A 17,253-nucleotide genomic window follows, 5' to 3' on the forward strand; every position below is an offset into this window, starting at 1 on the left:
CTCAATATCACCTCGTAATGTGAAGGCCAATCTTTGATCCAATTTTTGTATGACATGCTCCTGAAATTTTGACTGTGCTCCTAAATTTTTTAAAAGAAAAGCGTAGAGCCCTGACACACATATCATAACCCCATTTTGTCCGTCTGCTCACCGTGCTTCATCTCTTTCAGAAGCTCCTCCTCCACCTGCAGCAGGAAGTTGTAATTGTCCTGCATTTCCTGTGGCGGGTCCACCATGAGCGTGCGCACCAGATTGGAGCAGTAGGACTTGTAGCGGATCCCCATGGCGCAGGTTATAGCGCCGAAGTGCATGTGGTTCTTATCGCTGCAAGAGAAAACGCAGATGTTTAGTTTCTGATTATCTACTTCCGATAGAATAAATAATCTCACGTGATTCTGCTGATCCCACCTGACGACGCTGAACTTGAGGCTGTAGTTGCCGCCGCTCTGGATGATGGGAGGGTAGCACATCTCTACAGTCGACGGGTCCACGCCGCTCAGAAACTTACGCTCTTCGATGGCCTTCTCCACCGACTCAGCCAGACGACTGTGTTTGACTTTCTGATGAACAACCACACAGACAGGACTGATGTTAGCATATGGACCAGGGCTGCATTTCCCCAAATCATTGTAAGTCTAATGATAGAATCAGCATTCATTTAATTGACAAATGAAAATTTGTCAACATTTTTTCACAGACGAAAGCGAGACAATAACGAAACCAAAACTTATTTTCAGTGACAAAAGCTATGAAGAAAATCTATTGACATTTTCGTTGACGAATAAAAAGCTTACCAGAGTGATTATCATTACCTAAAACTATAAACAAATGTGACTTCAAATGAACTTCAAAAAGAAATAAATGTTAAACTTTTTAACTTGACATACTAAACGTAGATAAAAATTACTAAACTGAAGACAAAAAAGAAATGTGACAAACACAACAAAATTAATAAATCTTAAACTAAAAATTAAAATTAAAACGAAAATGCTTGAATAAACATTTTTACATTTAATCACAAACGTAAGACCTCCATAAAAAGTAATAAATATTTGTGTTATACCATTTTAGATATTTGTAGATGATTTTATAGAGAAACTGATGCTTTTAATCATTAATGATGCATTAAATTGATCAGAAGTGAAAGTAAAACATTTACTTTGTTACTTTCTATTCATCAAACAATTTCGAAAAATGTATCAAAATGAAACGCATCTAAAATGAAATACTGGGCAACATCTGTTTGCAACACTGATTAGGGATGCACCGATACGTTACCGGTATCTGGTATCGGCCTCGATACCACAATTTCTAAAGTACTCGTTAAAAGTCCCCCGATACCACGGTCTGAGAAATGTCCATGTTTGAGCGGCGTGTAAGGGGTTAATCACAGGCGCCGAGTGCCCGCCCCCCAGGCCCCCGGCTGCAGCTCAGAGCGGGGAGAAGGCGAGATGAGACATGTCAGCCCTGTGGAACTATTTCAAAGTGAATGAAGACGACAAAACAAAGGCGGACTGCAAATTGTGCTCAGTGAAACTGTCCAGACGAGGCTCAAAAGGTAGCGCATTTAACACAATTTAATTTAATCAAGCACCTAATATCCCAACACAACCCACGCTGCAGCAAACTCTTGCAAGACGACAGAAAATGTCCAGAGACAATCTACGTGCTGCTGTGAAAATAACACAGGCAATTATCGAGTACACTGCATTGAGTGACCAGCCACTCTCGGAGGTAGAAAATGTGGGATTCCTGCGTCTCCTCCATGTTCTGGAGCCCAGAGATGATGTCCCAAGCCGCCGCTACATGACTGACACGGAGCTGCCTAAAATACACGACTCCGTGAAAAAACACATATCCACAGCCTACTGCAAATCTCCTCTGCGTCTAGTTTCACCACGGATATTTGGACAAGCAGTGTTAGCCCCGTGTCGCTAATTAGCAACGAGCCATATTACATGCGAAACAATTCCGCGGCTCACACACCAGCCAGGCTACAGCGCATGTGTTCTCCAGACATGGGGTATACCTAAAACATCAGCACATGTTGTGCTTCGTGACAATGCCAAAAGCATGATTAAAGCCATGAATGACGCAGGGCTCCCAAGTCTGCCGTGTGTCGCGCACACGCTCCAACTGGCTGTTCATGAGGGCTTATAAGCACAGAGGAGCATAGCTGATGCTATAGCAGTGATGCGGAAAATAGTTGGGCATTTTAAACATTACGCCTTAGCCTACAGTCGTGGCCAAAAGTTTTGAGAATGACACAAATATTAGTTTTCACAAAGTTTGCTGCTCAACTGCTTTTAGATCTTTGTTTCAGTTGTTTCTGTGATGTACTGAAATATAATTACAAGCCCTTCATACGTTTCAAAGGCTTTTATCGACAATTTATGCAAAGAGTCAGTATTTGCAGTGTTGGCCCTTCTTTTTCAGGACCTCTGCAATTCGACTGGGCATGCTCTCAATCAACTTCTGGGCCAAATCCTGACTGATAGCAACCCATTCTTTCATAATCACTTCTTGGAGTTTGTCAGAATTAGTGGGTTTTTGTTTGTCCACCCGCCTCTTGAGGATTGACCACAAGTTTTAAGATCTGGGGAGTTTCCAGGCCATGGACCCAAAATGTCAACGTTTTGGTCCCCGAGCCACTTAGTTATCACTTTTGCCTTATGGCACGGTGCTCCATCGTGCTGGAAAATGCATTGTTCTTCACCAAACTGTTGTTGGATTGTTGGAAGAAGTTGCTGTTGGAGGGTGTTTTGGTACCATTCTTTATTCATGGCTGTGTTTTTGGGCAAAATTGTGAGTGAGCCCACTCCCTTGGATGAGAAGCAACCCCACACATGAATGGTCTCAGGATGCTTTACTGTTGGCATGGCACAGGACTGATGGTAGCGCTCACCTTTTCTTCTCCGGACAAACCTTTTTCCAGATGCCCCAAACAATCGGAAAGAGGCTCCATCAGAGAATATGACTTTGCCTCAGTCCTCAGCAGTCCATTCGCCATACTTTTTGCAGAAGATCAATCTGTCCCTGATGTTTTTTTGGAGAGAAGTGGCTTCTTTGCTGCCCTTCTTGACACCAGGCCATCTTCCAAAAGTCTTGTCCTCACTGTGTGTTCAGATGCGCTCACACCTGCCTGCTGCCATTCCTGAGCAAGCTCTGCACTGGTGGCACTCCGATCCCGCAGCTCAATCCTCTTTAGGAGACCATCCTGGCGCTTGCTGGACTTTCTTGGACGCCCTGAAGCCTTCTTAACAATGCAGTGGAAAGTTTTTTTCGGGATTAAGTTCATTTTCATGGCAAAGAAGGACTATGCAATTCATCTGATCACTCTTCATAACATTCTGGAGTATATGCAAATTGCTATTATAAAAACTTAAGCAGCAACTCTTCCAATTTCCAATATTTATGTAATTCTCAAAACTTTTGGCCACGACTGTAGTCCCGCCTCGAGGACATTCAGGGACAGCTCAACCAGCCAATAAAGAGACTGCAGCAGGACGTACAGACGCGCTGGAACAACACGTATTAAATGCTCCAGTCCCTCATTGAGCAAAAGCGAGTGCTGGGGGTGTATTTGTCCGAGCATGAACTCCCTGACTATCTCACCGCTCACCAATGGGCTCTTATGGAGAAAACTGTTGCCATCCTCGCCCCCTTTGAGGAACTACCTAAAAAAGTGAGCAGCTACGATGCACTAGCCTCTGATGTCATCCCAGCTGTGACTGTGCTAGCGAGACTTCTAAACAGAGAAAACAGACGAGGACCACGGCATCAAGTCAATGAAAGCAACCTTACTGGCAGCTGTCAAGAAGCGCTTCAGTGACGTCGAGACCAACCCACTGTACTTCATCTCCGCCATACTTGACCCAAGGTAAAGTCTGTGTGCTATAGGTATTCAATGATAAACTACAGTACTAAATGCAAGATTAATTTCCATCTGAAATATATTATAATTTTGTAACTAAAATACACAAATACAAATGTATGCAATATAAATATATAATATGAAATATATTTCCCTTATTACTACCAGAAAGCCAAATGGCTGGCATTTGTGACAGTGGTTTAGGGGAAACTAAAATCAGTCCTATTTTTCCACATATTAATACATTCATGAATTTTGTTCAGGTATAAAGATCGCTTCTTCTCCTCCATCAATGCTCCGGAGGCCAAGCTGCACCTGAAGCAGGAGCTGCAGACGATGTCCAGAGCTGAGGCAGAGGGGAGTCGGGCAGAAGCTGCAGAACCTCCTGCTAAACTGTTCCTCAAGGCCCAGGCCAGCACTAGCAGCAGTCTGGACACTGTATTTGAAGAAATCACTAAGGAGCAGGTGCTGCCATTGAGCTCGACACATACCTCAGAGAGGCCTCAAGCCCTTGTGAAGACAGTCCTCTGAAGTACCGGGGTGTCAACAAAATCAGGTTCCCCACTTTGGCTAAAATGGCCCATAAATACCTCTCAGCCCCATGTAGCAGTGTGGAAAGTGAAATGCTTTTTAGCTCAGTGTCACACATTATAGATGAAAACAGAAACAGGCTGACCGCTGATAATGCAGAAAAGCAACTTTTCTTAAAAAAAAAAAAAAACCTGCCACTCACTTTTTCTAAATAGGCTCTATTAAGTGAGTCGTCTTAGACTTGATGTTAATACCTACCTCAGTTGCACTGACCGCCAGTTCTATGTTGGTGGATGTTGTTAGTTTATTCAAATATTGTGCACTAAATAGCAAAGATGTTTATTAATGCCCCTTGAGTTGCACTGTCACCGTTTACATTTTTTTTTTAATATAATTATTTATTCTGTAATATGTTGCATACAACATGCTTTTCATTTTAAATGTTCTTAATCCCAAACTAGTCCCTTGTTTTTTTTAGTTAAATTATATGACTAAAGCTGTTACCTGTAAATTTAAATCATGTTTTTATTAAGTATTCGGTATCGGCGAGTACTGAAATGCAAGTATCGGTGCATCCCTAACACTGATAATCAGAAATGTTTCTTGAGCAGCAAATCAGCATTTTAGAATGATTTCTGAAGGATCATGTGCCACTGAAGACTGGACTAATGATGCTGAAAATTCAGCTTTGCATCACAGGAATAAATTACACTTTATCAGATATTTACTTTGGAAAAGGGTTGTTTTGAAAAGTAATAATATTTTGCAATTTTTACTGTATTTTAATCAAATAAATGCAGCCTTGGTTAGCAGAATAACATTTTTTTTAATGATTCTAAAAATCAAAAACCTACTTTTCTTCAGACATTTATGACTTTACGAGTGTTAAATGAAGGATAAAGTGAGCCACGTGTGAACGAACCTCATCGGCGTCCACGATCTCCATCACTCGCTCCTTGAAGAACTTAGTAAAGACGTCGCTGGTGATAGCAGCCGCCTTCTTCATGAGCGCCAGCTCTCCGTCCTCCTTCACCGCCATCGTATACGCCACCACCGTGCTGATGTCCACCTGACAAACCATCAGAAACACATGCATTCAGCTTATTTTACTCCACGTTAGGGGTGTGCAATAGGACGATTTTTGATCGCAGATGATTCAAATGTCCACGATCTGCTTTTGAATAAATATCTTAGTATTGCCTCTGTCTTTACATACTGTAAAACATGACTTACATTCACTCACGGGACACTGCACTTATTCACAGTCACAAAAGTACATTACTTCCATGCATTTTAAGCCTAAATAACATCATTTCATGCTAAAAGTCTATCAAACTGCACCTGATTACTGGACTAAGTTACCTTTTGCCCTTGATTTGCACAAGAATTACATATAAACAGTTGTTGGTTATGTCTAAAGTGAAAGTAAACAGTTGAGAGAAAAAAGGATGTGCGCCTGTAAACATTAGATGCATGCTGTTCTTAAAGCGACAGAACTAATTGTTATTAAAGGGACAGTTCACCCAAAAATTTACTCATTCACATGTCTTAAAACTATAATTTTTTGGGGGGTGATGAACACTGGGGACCAGCAACTGTTTGGTTACCCACATTCTTCAAAATAAGTTTTATGTTCATGTAAAAAAAAAAAAAAAAAAAAATTGAAAGCGAGTAAAATTTGAAGGTAGGCTAATATAATAAAACACATAGAAAAATCACGTTAATACAACTTTAATACAGTTGCTTTAAAAAGACTCAATTAATAATTTATGTATATACTGTGTATAGTGTTTTATTTTTATATTTGTTAATTCAATTTCTCGAATGCAGTTGATAAACACCTACTCATGTCCTTCATGAACATAGGTACTTTATCTCTGGCTATATTTCATTATTTATGTTTTTTTCATATATGTTCTTGTTAATTCTTGAAGCGCTCTGATCTTCTACTTTTAAAGGTGCTATAGAAAAGAACGTAAACAAAATAGTGTGTATTTTACATCATTTTATATTAATATAAAAACATAATAACTTTTATGATACTATAGTTATATCATTACAAAATAATTTAGTAATATTTAAATATATAAAATAATTTAATTACTATTATTAAAATATTTAATATATATTTGTAATATAGCATTATAAAATAAAATATCGATATTGATTAGTAAAAATAAATAAAACTCTTGGTATAATAATTAAAATACAAATATTATATAAAATCATAACACTTAATATAAAATGTTATCTTATATTTTATAACCATATAATAATTGCTAGCTTTTGGTATATGCAAAAAAATTTATATAATTGAATAAGATAACACTTTATATTATGTGTTATGATTTTATATAATATTTGTATTATAATTATTATTCAAAGAGTTTTATTTTTCTTGCTAATCAATATTTTCTAATCAATATCGATACTTTTATTTTACAATTGTATTTTTTATATATTAATATACAGTTATATAATTTTTTGACATATACCAAAAGCTAGCAATTATTATATGGTTATAAAATATATTAATATAAAAATAGTTATTACTCAAATCGCAAAAAACTAATATTTAAACAATGTAAAAATAATATCATTAAAGTACATTAAATAATTATTTGTTATAATATACAATTTAAAATATCTAAAAATATCAGTAATAATAATAAAAGACTTTTATAATTGTATTCATATAATTATAAATACAATTATTATACAAAACAACAACGATTTAATAATGATAAAATAAATAAAAAAAACACACCTACTGTACCTGAAAATTGAAAAGAACTATGTTTTATCTTCATTCTTATTTTTTTAACAACAAAGATAAAATAACGACAGATTTTTATCTTCGCCACTTTGGCCTAAACATCTGCCGCTCTTTTTATTTTATAATGTGTTAGCTTGTAAGGCTCTGGCTTTAAAATAGGGATATTAGTTTGGCTGTACTGCTCAGACAACTTGCAAAATAGTAAAACCAACATGACAAAAAATCGTGATATTTCTGAGAAAAAAAAAAAAAAAAGTGTGATATGAAACTTATATCGATTTGCATGTAAAAGCAAGTCAAACAGACCTTCTCCAGGCCTTCAGCCGTGATCATGTCGCTCCAGCTCTTCATGTACTCTCCTGGGAATTTGTCCTTCATGAACACGCCGACCCTCTTGCCTTCTTTACTTCCGCGGATGGCTTCGATCATCTTCTCGAAGTTCACCTTGTTGCTCTCGCTCTGTCACACGATCAGATTTAAAACCCGTTAGAGCTTTCGGAAAGTGCTTCAGTTGGATTACGTACAAGTATATAACCAGTAATACCTTTTCTCGGACGAGCAGCGAGATCGGAGGAATCCCGTTGGCGTTCTCGTTGCCTTTTGTGACGGCGACCTGCTTCAGGAACTCAACTTTCTTCTTACTGGCCAGAAAAATGATCTTGGTCTCACAAAACACCATTATAGTGTCTGTGAGCTCGTAACCAAACAGCCATGTCTGCGGCCAGAAGAAATAAGAAATTAACATGCAATGATCAGTCGGATAGTATTATATGTTGATAAATGTGACCCTGCAACACAAAAACACTTGTAGCAATAGCCAAAAATACATTGCATGGGTCAAAATAACCAACTTTTCTTTTATGCCAAAAATCATTAGGATATTAACTAAAGATCGTGCTCCATGAAGATATTTTGTACATTTGCTACTGTAAATATATTAAAACTAGGGCTGTCAAGTGATTAATCGTGATGAATCCCATCCAAAATAAAAGTTTGTGTTTATATAATAAATGTCTATAAATATTTATATTTAATTCAATATACATATAAACTCTTTATAGTTACATATAACATTTTGCATCAAGTATATATACACATGCAAGTGTATTTTTATATACATAATTTACACAGTACTCACACATATATTATGTAAAAACAAACTTTTATTTTGGATGTGATTAATCATGATCAATCATTTGACAGCCCTAATTAAAACTTAATTTTTGATTAGTAATATGCATTGCTAAGAACTTTAAAGGCGACTTAATATTTCGATTTTCTTGCACCCTCAAGATTCCAGATTTTCAAATAGTTGTATCTCTGCCAACTATTGTCTTATCCCAACAAACCATGCATGAATGGAAAGCTTATTTATTCATTTTATGACCGGGTTTGTGGTCCAAAAGTAGTGTTTAACTGCACCTGAAGTGCTGTGGATTTAGCGTAGACGATCTCCTCATCGACTCCAACAGAAACCACGATGGCGTCCACCTTTCCGAACTCATCTTCACCTTTCTGCCACGAAAAAACAGGGTTATGGTGCAAAATATCATAAAGAGATATAAGAAACTGATTATATCTTGTCTGACATTAAAAATAAATAATAAAAATAATTATAAATTATAAAAATTATAAATAAAAAATAATAATTCCAGACATAATTAAATAATTAAATCGTCCACTAAAACCAATTTTTCTAGGGTAGCTATTACTTGCTTATTTTATAATCTTATTTTTTCTACTTGATGAAATGTTCATAGGTACTTTTATCGCTGCATTTCAATTTTATTAATGCTTTGTTTGTAGATTCTTGTGAAGCGCTCTGATATTCTACTTTTAAAGGCACTATAAAAATTGTGTGTTTTATTATAATAATATATAAAATAAACTGCAATATTTTTAGCATTTTATCTTAATATGTAAAATCATTATAATTACTTTTACAAATTGCAAAACAATGTAACATTTAAATACATAAAATTTAATAATGATTATATATAAAATATTAAATATATATTTGTATTATAACATTAAACAATCTAAAAAAACTGATAACAGTAAGAAACAAAACACTTCTTATAATAATTAAATTATACAAAATCATAACATAAAAATAATATAAAATGTTGTATTTTATAACCATATAATAATTGTTAACTTTTGGTATGTTCAAAATTATTAACTCTGTACAGCGTAGTTTCAGACATAATCATATAATAATTAAATCGTCCGCTAAAACGCATCTTTTTAGGGTTGCTTTTACCTGATCATTTTATAATCTTATTTTTGCTACTTGATCATTTTTATAGGTACTTTATCTCTGTCTGTATTTCAATTTTATTAATGCTTTGGTTTTATGTTTTTTTTTTTTATTCCTGTGAAGCGCTCTGATATTCAATTTTTAAAGGTGCTATAGAAAAGAAAGTTTTTTATTATAATATACAAAAACAACAGTATGTATTTTATATAATTGTATATTAATATATAAAACCATTATAAATTACTTTTATACTATAGTTATATCATTACAAAATAATGTAGACATTTTTGAATATATAATTAGATTTTAATATATATTTTTAAAATATTAAATATAAATTTGTAACATAACATTATGAAATAAAATATTGAAAAATACTGATAATGGTAAAAAAATTTATATAATAATTATTATTACAATTATATAAAATCTTAACAAACATAATACAAAATATTTTATTTTATAACCTTCAATAATTGTTAGCTTTTGGTATACATTATCATTTCATACATAATTATATAATTAAATCTTCAGTTAAAACTTTATTTTTTCAGGGTAGCTTTCACCTGATTATTTTATAATCTTATTTTTGCTACTTGATCATTTTCATAGGTACTTTATCTCTATCCGTATTTTAATTTTATTAATGCTTTGTTTTTAATTCTTCTGAAGCGCTCTGATTTTCTACTTTTAAAGGTTCTATAGAAAAAAAGTGTATTATTATAATATACAAAAAAACAATATAGTGTGTATGTTATATAAATATATAAAATCATTATAAATTACTTTTGTGCTATAGTTATATCATTACAAATTAACGTAGTAATATTTAAATATATAAAATAATTTGCTGATAACATATTAAAATATAAAATATATATTTGTAACATAAGATTACAAAATAAAATATCAAAAAATATCAATTTATTATTTGATATATTATAAGAATTTTTTGGACAATTATACTCAAATCGTAAAAAAAATATTTAAAAATATAAAACTATTAAGTACGTCAAATAATTATTTGTTATAAGATTATACATAACCTTAAAAAAATAAAACATCAAAAAAATATCAATAGCAAGAAATTTGACAATTATATAATGGACACAATAATATTTTATATAATTATATATTAATATATAAAATCGTTATCATTACCCAATCGCTAAAAATATATACTAATATTTAAACAAAATATTAAAGTACATAAAATAATTATTTGTCATAAGATTAAATATAACCTTAAATATCAATAGTAAGAATTTTTACAACAATTAAATATCACACACAATATTTTATATAAGTGTTTATTAATATCTAAAACCGTTATCTTTACCCAAAAATGTGCAAAAAATATTTACTAATATTTAAACAAAATAATATTAAAGCACGTTAAATAATTATTTGCTATAAGATTAAATATGACCTTAAAAATATTTTAAAATATCTGTAATAACAATAAGAACAACACAAAACTTATAACTGCACTCATAATATTATAATTAAAAGTATTATATAAAATAAAACAGATTACGGAAAAACAGAATCACGTTATATAATAGAGAAAAATAATTATCTACAAAAAGTTCTACATCTACTCAAAGTATTATGGCACTACTTTTGACAACAAAACCGTGCTGACAGAAAAGAAAAACGCCTCAGATTGAGCAAAATAACTACTATTAATAATAGAAGTAACAATTTTCTTTCCCACCTGCAGCATGTCTCAATAAGAGCTAGCTCACAGCTAAAGCTACATCACACAGAACTTTAGCATCCTAATAAAGAGTTCACCTGATAAATGTTTACGAACACGCGAACAAAAAACTAATTATCCAATATATTTTAATATCTCCGTTATCGACATGAATTGTAACCGAGCGGAAATGGCGTGAAAACATTACATGCTAACAGGCTAGCTCATTAGCCGATGCGCTAACCGCGCAAAAATGACAGAAAATCAAAGCTAACTTTATCGATTCCGTTACAAACCGAAATAAATCGCCGTGCGAACCGACAGAGACAAACGCGGTGGCCTGTGTGTGTTTATACGACAGTTATATGGAAATGAGGCCTGAGAATGTGAGTGAGAGAGAGTGAGAGGACCTCCAGCATCACACACACGCGCACAAACACATCAGACATCAACATTTCAGTCAGAATATAATCTGCAAAATCATTTACTGCCGTTTATGAGCGACTGTGAGCTTTCCGTACCTTCCAGTTGCCGTAGAGTCGCTTGATGCGGCGGTAAAACGCTTCTTTATCCAGATTCACCGCCATAATATCACATCAACACACGCACGCGCGCGCGCACACACTCAAACACTGAAGTACAGCAGCGGAGAGCGGACAAACACTCGCTCTTTCTCTCTCCTCAGAGATTTTTCAGTGGTTCTGCTCTACACTGGACGACAAAATAATACACAAATATGAAAATAAACACAGTGCCAAAATGTCTATTTAAAAAAAAGACGACTATTCTTCGATAAAATGTAACGTTATTCGTTGTGTTTTAAGTGCTCTTGAGTCTCTTTTGGCCTGTGGATGCGGTGATGATGTGAATATATCATGTTAAAACACGCATGTGTGCGACTAAGCGTTAGCTCCGCCCCCTTTCTGCTCTTTAAGCATATATTTAACATTTATTTATTTATTTTTAATTTAGAAACCAGGTGCATTTTTGTTTGACAAAATATTAGAAATATTTACTTAATTAAAATTAATTGTATTAATTTATTTGTCAGAGGTAATTATTTATTTATTTATGTATGCTGCCATTTTGAGTCTTTACAATTGTTAAGTGTTATTATTATTATTTTAAACGAGACACTTGTTTGTTTCACGAAAAGACGGTATGTTTTTAAAAAAACGATGCGCTCGTTTATTAACTATTAATTCGCTTTTGAAGCTTACAACGGGGTTTATTACGGGTTTTGTTTTCCTGCGTTTCCCTCCCTCACAGAAACTCCCGCCCTAACGGGTACGTCATCCAGTTTGGGCCAATGAAATCCAGACCTGGTGGTCACGTGCTCGCGCAAACCCCGCCTTTGATTCTACGCCACCGCGTTCCGGCTGTCCGCGCGCACGGATTTTTCCCGCCATTCAGTGTCATTCGAAAGAGCGCGAACTTCTCCAGCAGAGCACGTGGATTTGGAGCGCGAGCGCGCGCTTTCAGAGCAAACGAGTGATTTTGTGAAAACTGTTGATATAGTTTAAAAAAAAGATAATTTAATAAACATTTTATGAGCTAAATGATGTGTTTAAGTGCTAATACACTAACTCAATAATAGTCCACTCCATAATTATGTCTTACAGCACCTCTTAATTATCCTTTTGACTCCAAGACCCCTAGATAATATCATTTATTATTTACATAAACTGGATGTAGGCACAACAATTAACCCTAATTAATCATTGTAAGATTTCAGAAGTGTCATCATTGAAAACAACAGGTATTGTGAGGGGAAAAATAAATGTTTACATGTTGATTGTGCTTAAAAAGCTAAATATTGAGAAAATCGCCTTTAAAGTTGTCCAAATGAAGTTTTTAGCAATGCATATTACTAATCAAAATCAGTAGTGTCAAAAAATACATGTCCTTCATTAAAAACTATATATTGTGAGGAGAAAAATAAATGTTTACATGTTTTTTAAGTGTTTTAATTAAGTTAGATCGTTTTAATATATTTATAATTTAAAGTATATAAATATACTAATTAAAATAATTGTAAATAATTAAAATAAAGTGATTTAAAATAATAAAACATGGTATTTATCCCAAATACTAAATGGTACTAAATGGTTTAGTAACGACAACCAATGTGTATATCCAACATCTATTACAAAATGTAATACTGAATAATCACATAGATGATAATTACATAAGCATGATACTAAAAAGGAAACAAAACAACATATAAATAAATAAATGGACCACAAAACCAATCATAAACATCAGTTTTTTTTTTATCTGAAAGCCGAATAAATAATAAATATTGAGAAAATCACCTTTAAAGTTGTCCAAATGAAGTTCTTAGCAATGCGTATTACTAATCAAAAATGACGTTTTGATATATTCATGATAGGAAATGTACTAAATATCTTCATGGAACATTTAATACCCTAATGATTTTTGGCATAAGAAACTGGATGAAGGTACATCAATTAACCATTATTACTTATGATTTTAGAAATGTCAAGAAATACTTGTCCTGCAATAAAAACAATAGGTATTGTGAGGGAAAATAAATGTTTACATGTTGATTTAGCTGTTTTTCAGCATTTAGACTGTTTTAAAATGTAAATTGTATTAATATACTAATTAAAATAATTCTAAATAATTAAAACAAAGTGATTACAAATAATAAACCATGATATTAATCCAATACTAAATGATTTAGAAAGGACAACCAATGAAATTACTCTCACTACAGAAAATTACTTACAAAATATGATATTGAATAATCATAAAGATCACAATTTCTTAAATACGATACCGAACGAGGACAGAATTTTGAAAAAAATTAATTTTAAGCATCAGTTACTGATAAAACCACTATCATTTAAGTAAAATAATTCAGATACATAATTATCTAAAGCATTTTAATACATGCATATATAATAATAGATGAAGCAGTTACCGTTTTATTTCTTTTAATTTTTTCCATTTGATCGTTTGTTCAACTCACAAACTCCTCAACACAACAAAAGATCCGAGATGAAGGAACAACAGTCCAAAAGTCAAGGAAATGAAGAAAAAAATCAAAAAGAAAACACATTTGAGCAGTTAAACATCTGTTTCTGTACAGTTCCCCAATATAAAATCTATTGGCTTTTACTCCACAGCGTCACAGTAAGTTCTGAGAACGTAAAAGATATTAAAACACTCCTTTACAAAAATGCACAGTAAGCACCGTTTCCCGATGACGGCGTTCGCAACCTCAAAGTCACGGGTTCGATTCTCATTAAATGTACAGCTTGAGTGCAAACTGGCGTTGGGTAAAAGCGTCTGCCAAATGCACTCATATAAACAGATTTTACAATTGTTAGCAGAATAAAATTACAATAAATATGGCAAAGTGCCGTTTTGCTTAATCTCAGTTTTGATTTTTGTATCCACGGTTATAACAGAATTTTAGAAATAAACTACTTACCATGGTCATTTTTGCCCTTGTTCAAAATAAAACCAAGTGTGTGATGAAATCAGGAATATTGAATATTTAAAACAGTCTGTCCGTTATTAGCTTAAGAAACCACACGCAATCTGTGCGAGTACAGAAACACAGGTTGCTTTAGTTTTGTGCGTTGTTCTGAAATGTCCGAGAGATTCGTGAGTCAAACACACAGTGCCCTCCACTAATATTGGCACCCTTACGATCAAAGCTGACTGAAAATAAATCTGCATCGTTTATCCTCTAGATCTTTCATTCGAAAACCTTTCATTGAAGTAAAACGATGGAAACTGGGGGATATCTCTAGTTCATGTTGGCCACAAATATAGGCACCCCTAGAAATTTGTCTAAGTTAAATATCTTCTAAGGATATTCCCATTAATATTACATTTTTTTTTAGCACACCAAAGTGGCTAGAAGTATAAAACTGTCCAGTCGTGACCTTCTGTTTCACAGGGTTATAAATATGAGGAACACAAAAGCCAAATTCCCTTAATCATGCATCATAAGAAGTAAAACCAAAGAATGTAGTTCTGATGTGCAGAACGAGTTTGTTAAAAGAGCTAAAGCATTGAAAATCCTCATTCCCACCATCGGGGCCATAATTAGGAAGTTCCAATCAACTAAAGCGGTTTCAAATCTGCCTAAAGAGGACTGTGTCTATATCATCCTAATGCACGATGAGGAGGAGAGTTCGAGCGGTTAGAGACTCTCCAAGGATCACAGTTGGGGAACTGCAGATAATTGTTGAGTCTTGGGGTCAGAAAGCCTAAAATAAAATGATCAAACAGCCCCTACATCAGCACAAAAATCTTCTTGGCTCACCCAGAAACAAACTCCAGCGTATTCACTTGTCAGACGTGATCGGAGCTTCATACAGGACTGGCTTCTCTGATCAGATCAAACTAAAAATGAGCTTTTTGGCAGCTAACCCTCCAGATGGTTTTGGCACAGACAGGGATAATAAAGCACCCCATGCCCACAGTTTTTGACTTTCTGTTCCATACGAGGAACACAAAAGCCAAATTCCCTTAATCATCCATGACAAGAAGTAAAACCAAAGAATGCAGTTCTGATGTGCAGAACGAGTTTGTTAAAAGAGCTAAAGCATTGAAAATCCCCATTCCCACCATCAGGGCAATAGTTAAGAAGATCCAATCAACCAAAGATGTTAATCTGCCTAGAAGAGGACTATGTCTATATCATCCAAAGACTCTCCAAGGATCACAGCTGGACAATTGCAGGGTCAGAAAGCCTAAAATAAAATGATCAAACAGCCCCTACATCAGCACAAAAATGTTCCTGGCTCACCCAGAAACACACTCCAGCGTATTCACTTGTCAGACGTGATTGGAGCTTCATACAGGACTGGCTTCTGTGGTCAGATCAAACTAAAAACGAGCTTTTTGGCAGCTAACCCTCCAGATGGTTTTGGTGCAGACAGGGATGAAATACTGCTGGGTCTTTAATGTTGTGGGCCTATTTTTCTGCCGGAGGTCCTGGACATCTTGTTCAGATGCATGGCTTCATGGATTCTGTCAAATATCAGCAGATTAAAAAATCAAAACCAGACCGCCTCTGTTGGGAATCTTATAATGGGCCATGGTTGCGTCTTCCAGCGGGACGACGATCCAAAACAAACACAAAATTGTGTCACTGAGCACAGAATGAAGCTTCTACCCTGACCATATCCCTGACCTGAGCAGGAAGCTGGGAATAAAGAGATTCTGTTTGAAGGAATGGTCTCTGATCTCCGGTCAGGTTCTCCAAACTCATTAGACATTGTTGGAGAAAACTCAGAGCTGTTATTATGTTGCAGTAATTGGGTGCCAATAATAGCGGCCAACGTCAACAAGAGAAAAACATTCATCTCCTACTGAGATCTCACCCCTAGGTTCTACTGTTTGACTCCAATGACAGGTTAGAATTAGAGCATTTTTTGAATGGAAGATCTAAACACGACCTTTGCTCATGTTTACCAAGGGTGCCAACATTAGTGGAGGGCACTGTATGTTTGTGTACTAGTCTAAAATGTCTTTCTGCTGCTTTGATGAACGAGAACAAACACACAGCTGGTAAAAATAGCCTCCATCCTGCACTTTGACACCAAACAACAGTTCATATACAGTTACATTGTTTCAATTTCTATAAATATTCTGATTTTTTCATCCCTACAGAATGTTTATTTCCTGCTCTGTGGAGTTGCATTAAAGTGGACTGTCAGCTGGTCCTTGTTTTGAGTCTTTGACAGATTTGAGGCCAAAGCGTCCATCTCTCACTCAGGTTTGTCCATCTCCATTTGTTTCTATGTAACGGTGGTTGAGTTTTGTCCTCTGATGGCGCACCAGGCCATGAACACGTCCCTGCAGACATCAGACACAAACATCAGTCAGTAATCATGAACACAGACGTGCTAATTCAAGAGTGCATGCTTTTGGTTTTCAACCACAGAAATGTCACATTTGCACTGAGATCCCAAAATAAGCTTGAAGAATTAGTTCCCTTTCAGATAACGTATTCACCCCCTTGTCATCCAAGATGTTCATGTTTTTCTGTCTTCAGTCGTAAAGACATTGTGAGGAACATTTCAGGATTTCTCTCCATATAGTGGACTTCTATGGTGCCCTCGAGTTTG

General features: G+C 34.6%; 1 protein-coding gene across 1 annotated transcript in view; it reads right to left on the reverse strand.

Annotated features, from left to right (window-relative positions):
* Window positions 1-11,988, reverse strand: part of LOC141332328 (FACT complex subunit SPT16-like) — a 46,190-nt gene extending 34,202 nt beyond the window's left edge. The window contains exons 1-7 of the mRNA XM_073837463.1: window positions 11,662-11,988; window positions 8,604-8,696; window positions 7,726-7,896; window positions 7,488-7,640; window positions 5,328-5,474; window positions 409-560; window positions 152-324 (exon numbers count right to left, since the gene is read on the reverse strand). Of these exons, the coding sequence (XP_073693564.1) occupies window positions 152-324; window positions 409-560; window positions 5,328-5,474; window positions 7,488-7,640; window positions 7,726-7,896; window positions 8,604-8,696; window positions 11,662-11,727 (955 nt within the window). The 5' untranslated portion in view covers window positions 11,728-11,988. The remainder of the gene's footprint in view (window positions 1-151; window positions 325-408; window positions 561-5,327; window positions 5,475-7,487; window positions 7,641-7,725; window positions 7,897-8,603; window positions 8,697-11,661) is intronic.
* Between the last annotated feature and the right edge of the window lie 5,265 nt (window positions 11,989-17,253).

This window comes from Garra rufa, chromosome 3 (genome assembly GCF_049309525.1).
Source record: "Garra rufa chromosome 3, GarRuf1.0, whole genome shotgun sequence".
NCBI classification, from domain to species: Eukaryota; Metazoa; Chordata; class Actinopteri; order Cypriniformes; family Cyprinidae; genus Garra; species Garra rufa.